At 40.6% G+C, this 7,500-nt stretch overlaps 1 protein-coding gene across 1 annotated transcript in view; it reads left to right on the plus strand.

The window, feature by feature from the left end:
* LOC139667359 (trichohyalin-like) overlaps nt 1-7,500 on the plus strand; it is a 57,417-nt gene that overhangs the window by 37,814 nt on the left and 12,103 nt on the right. The window contains exon 20 of the mRNA XM_071546812.1: nt 6,885-6,994. Coding sequence (XP_071402913.1) covers nt 6,885-6,994 — 110 coding nt within the window. The remainder of the gene's footprint in view (nt 1-6,884; nt 6,995-7,500) is intronic.

Consider the following 7,500-nt stretch of genomic DNA (forward strand, 5'->3'; position numbering starts at 1 on the left):
GTCCCATCACCATCCCACACAGCTCATTAGGCAGCAATCCTGTGCTTCATTTGAGAGAGGGGACGGACAGTCGAGCAGGCAAACTGACCACTATCTTTCTCTCATTGTCTCTCTGTCTCTCTCTGTGTCTCTCTCTTCTCTCTCCCTCTCTCTTCCTCTCTATCTCTTTTCCTCTCTCTCAGTTGAGGTTAATTTAGTCATCACGCACTGTCTTCCTCCACCAAACAAGACCACCTTTATGGTCTTTCTATGGACAGATGCAGATGCATGTGTGTTTTGCCTATGTGCATGTGCCTGTGTATGTGTGGGTGTCTATGTGTGTGTGTGGATTCACAGCTGCAGGAACAAGAGGTGCAGTTCAGTCAATCAATCAGGTCTACTGCAGGAACACAGGGCATTCCAGGAAAGCTTCCAGCACGCAAAGGCTCATGGGAGGGGCATAGAAGCCATGATGAAACAGATTCAGCACAGGAAGGAAGAGGCAGAGAGAAAAAGAGAAACATAGGCACACAGACAAAGGCTGCTTTTCTATCCTACTGTAATGGTCACATTTAGTTTGGACTTATATGGAAAGAGTTCTAAAAGTAGTGGATGAATTACTGAAAGCTTTTGGGGCTCCAAGTACTGTAGAAGTGTATTAACCCCGTTGCTGCTGGCATGGTGCCGTGGTCACTACATTTAACAGTATCTAATTAATAAAAGTAAGATTCAGAAAGCGCTGTATTAAAAGACCACAACCTGGAAGCAAGGGGAATGAAAGTAGTATGGAGCGCGGTAGTGGCTGTCCTCTAGGAAAAAAGTTTATTTCATCGTAACAAAGTATTAACTCGCACACATGATGCTATTGAGTGCACACAATATAGAAAACATGTGCTTGTGTTGCATAAAAAGTGTGAGCAGATATAAAATGTGCACACATGGTAACTATATATACAGCCAGTGCATCTGTGCCAAGTCCTTTTCTGAGACTTGGTGTTAAATTGTATTCTCACACAGTGATGTACTGGTCAATAAAAGGTGGGTAAACTATATGTTGTTGATCATTAAATGGCAGTGGCAACCACCTACTTAAACAAAAATCAATTATATTCTCAACAAAAGCAACATATATATATATATTTACATGGTAAAGATTTCTATCAGTCTTAAATGGTGGATAAACTCTTCTGCAAATCAAAGCTGGGTAAAGTGAGTTTAGGTGGGTTTACTGTCTACTACAGCCCTTGGTCCTTCTTGTGGAAATCTGGGAAGTAAAGATTAGAAAGACTAGTTTACTAAAAATAAGATGTGAATATTTAGTTCCTTTACAAGGTACGATTTGAAACCTTTTTGTATATCATGAAAGTGTGTTGTGTGTTGAGTTTCATTGTATTTCATTCATCTAAACATCTCATTTGCTTTATTTTACACTATGTCCTTTATTGGTTGTAACATTACCATGTGCAAGCATGTGTGTGTGTGTGTGTGTGTGTGTGTGTGTGTGTGTGTGTGTGTGTGTGCGTGTGTGCGAGGACCACGTCTCCCAAACTAGAGCCCTGCTACAGACTGATATAGCCGAGAGTGAAAGTAAGAAAGAGAGAGAGAGCGAGAGTGAGAGAGAGATTGGATAGTTTTAAATACATGAAATGCATTCAATGCATAAATGCATTCAAATGTATTATTCAATTAAATAAAAATGTAAAAAAAAATAAAAAACATTAGATTATATGGCCTAGGCCATGTTAGCACATCTACTCTAGGAGGCCAATATAAAAATGTGATTGCGGCATAAATTAAAAAAAAAGAAAAAACTATACTAAAATCGCTATTTTGACGACTGCAATTTCCAAACTGCAAGAGCTGATTTTTTTTTTTAGGGTAAAAGTGTTTAAGATGTAGGGATATTTGATTTTGTGCAGAAATTGCAGCCTACAAATCAAGAAGCATGTAGGAGAAAACATTTCATTATATTCCACCACCCCCTGTTCTTTTTTTCCACACTTTATTCAAGTGCTGAAAAAATAAATTGTGTATAAAAAGCAGCGTGCGTGTGTCACAGGTATTCACAACAGGGTTGACAGTGTTCTTCCAAACCGTTGCTGTATCAGCTCCCAACAAACAATAGAGCAACACTGGAATCTAAAATCGTGCTATTGTGCGACTGCTGTAAGCTACCCACCCATGCAAGTCACCCACGTGGACGACCGAACATCAGACCCATGCCTGCCACATGGGAATCCCCCACAACCGGGAGACATGTTCAGCTTTCCATTGTCTGAGACAAGTTTCCTACAGAGGTAGCAATCTTAGAAGCTGCACGAAGCTGTTTGCATCTCTCTTCCACCAATACTGCCCCACTGCTTTATTGGAAAAAAGAAGAATAGATGCAGAATCAAGGGACTTCTACTACTGTATACACTACAGCACTAATGCAGTAACGCTGTGGGATGGGAGTACTTCTGCAAGGCTACTACTGTATATGCTACAAAGGATGCCTAGAGGAGGGAACTTCAGCCACTGCATATAGTGCTAATGCAGAGTAGCTGGGAAGCTTCTACAAGGGCTACTACTGTAGTTGTACTCATGCAAGCTAGATGCAAGATGGGGGGCTTCTGTAATGGCAACCACTGTACTGATAAACAAGCCAGCAGCGTGCATAGGAGAGTGTGTGATGAAAGGACTTGGGGGGAAATGAGTCAGGCCATGCGAAAGCAGACGAAGGTAATTAAAGAAGCCATCATCAGCGTCATTAATATGCTAGATCTGCTGTGGCCCACTGACTAGTCTAATGGAGAACATGTCATCATCGTCACCATTAGGGAGAGTGGGACACACATAAACACACGCACACACAGACATGCGCACGCACACACACACACACGGTTTAATGTTGGGTCATGCCATGATTATCGCCATTAAGCCCAGAGTGAGAAGACCTGCTTAGCAAACCTCATTCTCTACCGCCATCACACACACACACATGCACATACATACACACACAGAGACACACACACGCTTGTGGATCTTTAATTCAGACCCTGTGAGTGATAAGTATGCATATTTAAGTGATGTCAGGCCTGTTGGGTCTTCTAATTAGACAGAATGAATGAATGTTTTATAAAAACGTGTTTAACAATAAATGTGTTCATTAATTTGATGAGAGGATGTGCTCTGATGAGCTGAGTGGAACGGAGTAATGGCTCGTATTCAGCTCTGGTGGTTTGATGATGATGGTGGCAACAACCAGGCTATCCATTTCCATTTCCCCCTCATCTTCACGTCCCTGTCTTTACCAAGAAAAGTCTCTAAATGTTAACTTTGAAATATGTTTATGCTATGACCTAGGACAGTTTGGTCTGTTTGGTCTGAAAAGATGGAATATGGATGGATGGATTGATGGATGGATATGTTAGGCAGCTGTTAAAGTGGGAGGGTATGTTTTCTGGTTTGTAATGAACAGCACAACTATAACAAAAAGCATGCAACAAGACAAGCATGCAAGTCCAAAGAGTCTTCCATGTATTGTCAATGATGCTCTAATCCAGACTTCGATAAATGCAGTGGCAGCAGATAGTCGTCATGTACTGCATCACAGTACAGTGCGTGGTGACACCAAACTTAGTTGTCATGTGTCCCAAACACATTCTGTTGCCCCGCCCCTCCCACCCCCATCATCCGCTACAATATTTGTGTAACCAAAACCAATCTAAATGTTAAGCAGGTATCCTCCTTTACCCCTCCCCCGCTTGCAATCGCACCTCCCTCTCCCTCTCCCAATTTTTTTCTTAATCTCTCTCTCCCTCTCTCTCTCTCTCTCCCTCTCCCTCTCTCTCTCTCTCTCTCACACTCTGTCTCTCCCTCCCTTGACACCGGTGGAAACAAAAGCGATGGTGTGTAATTTAGTCCTAATCACAACATCAGACTTGCACTGCGATTTACATCCCTCCACCAGCCGCCAAGCAGCGAGCCAGTCAGACAGTCAGGAGGGAGATGTTAATGTGAAACCACAGGTAATTACTGTCATTACAGCACTCCACAGATCCTGGCTCTGTGTGTGTGCGTGCGTGTGTGTGTGAGTGAGTGAGCGCGTGCACGTGGGAGTGTCCATGTGTGGGGATGCATTGTGTGTATGGGTGCGTCTGAGCCTTTGACTGACACAGTTTGACATTTCTGTCTTTATAATTAATATCGGTGAATTAATGTACGGTTTTGTACTCTTAGGTTTTAATAAGTTCACAGAAGAATGTGCCTGTCAATAGGGAAAGAAAGCAATGAAATCACAAAAAACACCAGGTTCACAATATTTATTTGATTGATAAATTTAATTACAATTGATGCCCTTACTCAATTTTCCCTGCAAGATTGAATGATTTGCTTTTTATGTAATTTCATTGTCCCCATTGTTTTTTTCGTTTTTTTCACTTGCTTCACTTTGCTGAAATGCAGTCCGTGCGTAATACAGCTATAAATGAAAGTATAAGAATTGTTCATTCGTGTTATGAATTTTTAAGTATTGATTATGAATTAGGCCTACTGGCCTCTTCACAACTTCTTTTCATATGAATGTAAAGCTACCTATTCAGTTGTGTGAATGAAGGATCATTGTATTGCACCCACTTCCCAATGGATGATTGCCCAAGTCACAAATCTCATAGACTTTTTAAACAGTTGAAAAGAGCTTTTTTTCTTTCGACCAGTGACTTTACTGGGAAGGAAGGACCTGCCTTTACTTACACTCACCTCCTCTCTAAGAGTGATCAACTCTTTAACTGGCGGCCAGTCTGGAATCCAGAGCTGATGTGGAAATTAAAACACTGGCTTTCCCCAGATATGAAATTGTGAATAACTTAGATCAGGGAATTTAAACTTTTTCAGCCTGGGACCCAAATTGGAGACCTATTTTCTTACCCTCAGGCAACTAAAAGCATGTTTTTCCACTTAGGGCCTTGTGGGGACCCACAGGCAGTAGGCCTGTAGCCCATATGGGTGTGGACCTTTAAGTTAAAAAAGCAGATCTTTATATGATCTTTATAATTTTACTAACTGTATTTTGTCTGGATAGCTGTCTGTAATTCAGGGTTGAAATGATATGAAACCATAACAATACACACAATCATCAGATCGACAGAGAGACATCAACTTACCAGACTTTATGAACGCTAAGAATATTTCCTCATTTCTTTATCTCTGTTATGTTTTTGGTCTTGGTGATTCCCACCTGCGCTCTCTCTGCTCTTCCCATCTTTTCCTCCATGTTGTCCTGCTGCACCACCATGTTTCTTACAGTTCTCAGCCCAGATATCAGTGATATTACTAGTCCGCATCAGTCCGAACCCCTTTCCCTCAACTAAACTTTCTTTGACCCCTCCACTCTCTGCCTGATTCCATGTCCCAGACAGACAGACAGACAGAGCTGCAGCACCCCTCGTTCTCACCTTGTCACAAATGATTATCAGTCTGATCTTCAGTTCTCATCCTTACATAACCAAACTTCTCAGAGAAATAATTTATCAGAATTGAACAATTTTAAACTACAGCAACAGTTTTTGATAATAGAATGAAGGACGTTTCTCTTGTCCTATTCACTTTTTTCGCTCAAACAAGCCTCCAATAACAGCAATAATAATATTGACATTAATATTTTAGTATTTCCAGCATTAATGCCAACTTCCTTATTCTCTTGCAAATCAAGGGAAAAAATGTTTGAATGTGTGTCCAATATTTAACACACACACACACACTTGCACACACACCACAGTACTTGATTCATCTTACAGTGCAGATGATATTTTCACATTTCAGGTTAATCATATGATATGTTTGAGAAGTTAAATCATGGGTCACATATTTGAAACTTTTTTTTTTTTTTTTTTGAATATATGTTTGCCCAGGTCTTTGTGGGGAGGCGGTACAGTATATCTGGTGTTACTGTGGAGATAAGGGTAATGTGTCAGGGTCCCAGAGTTTGGGGCTGGAAAGGTCCTGGCTGATAAGCAGAATGGAAGAGTCAGCAGTTTGGCCAGCACCGTCCCTTCCCTCTCCTCACTGCACACTTTTCTTCTCCTCTCTCCAATCCGGTCTTCAGTCTGCCCAACCTCTCCCTTTATACCCCATCCTGCTCTTTTTACCTGCTTCTCCACATGCCACCTCTTTTCCTCCCAAATTATTCTCCATTTACCTAATTTTTCCCTTGTACTGCTATTATGCTCTATTTCTGACATCTATTTTCACCTCTTCTTTGCTTCTCCATCTATTAGAGCCTCCCTTAGTCCTATTCCACCTCTATTCCTATTCCTATTCCTCTCTTATTCCACGCTTTTGGCCCCCTCCACCCCATGCTTACATATGATGTGTGTGATTGTGTGTGTCTGTGTGTTTGTGTGTGAGACTTAAAACCCATCAGTATGTGGAAAGCCAGCTTTCAGCATCAATATTTTGAACACCAGGTTACAGAAAGCAACATTGTTTAAGCAGCACACTTCTGTGGAAACTATAGTATGTGGAAAAAAATGGATGGAGTGATTGTTTAGTCTCCCAGTTTCACATTACAGAATTCCAGTCATAGAACAGCAGAGACTTTTCCTATTCAGGAGAGTAGGTCCAAATACCTAAAAAAAAAAAAGAAGGAAATCTTTTTGCAGAGGAAAAACAGCAAAGTTGTCATTTTGAAATGAATATATGATGAACTCTGTGTGAGTCATGTTGTGTCACACACACAAATACACACAACTGTCCATATTTACCAACTCTCTTATTTTGGAGTGGGATAACTGACTCTGAGTTCTCATAGGTAAAACAAATTAAACAATCTTAGTAGGGAAGCTTGATGAACCAGCTTGATGTTTTACATTGTATCAGGTTAAATGGAAGTATTACTGATATATTTTTCTGTGGTTTCACTGTAGGTGGACAGGCTGCGGTTGGAGGTGGAGGGGATGCGGTCCGACAATACAAACCTCCGCCACGAGAGCCAGCTGGTCATGACTAACGTCAACCGCTGGATCACAGAACAGAAGTATGAGCGCACACACACACACACACAGACACACACACACACAATGTGATGTTTTTTTTTATTTCATTCATTATTTCCTCATATAAAGAACTCATAACTAAGGAAAAAAGAAATAATAATAAAATAATAAATAATAATAATAATAATAAAAAAATTAGCTGTTTCTTGCATGTATTTTTGTAGATAGTGTGTGTAATTTTTATTAATGGAAAGGGGAAGCTGAGCAACAAGGCCAGATGAGCCATTTTTCATCGTATTTACAATTTTCAAGCTGTGGGGACAATTTTCCAGCTGTGGAGGCCACCACAGCTATATTAATGTCAAGGAAACACTGCTTTATTTATAAAAATAAGAAGTTAAATGGAAACAAAACTATTTCTTAGTTAACTGTGTTTTTGTGCCCAATTATTAAAGCTGCACTAGGCAACTTTGCATGTTGGTGGCCCCACATTGCAGCAAAAGCTAACTTTTTGAAAACTATTTGAATTTCACTACCCAGAAATCAT

This window comes from Centroberyx affinis, unplaced genomic scaffold, assembly GCF_046629955.1.
Source record: "Centroberyx affinis isolate AG114_WGS23_722 - 3 ecotype Tasmania unplaced genomic scaffold, CSIRO-AGI_Caff_v1 ptg005464l_1, whole genome shotgun sequence".
Taxonomy (NCBI): domain Eukaryota; kingdom Metazoa; phylum Chordata; class Actinopteri; order Beryciformes; family Berycidae; genus Centroberyx; species Centroberyx affinis.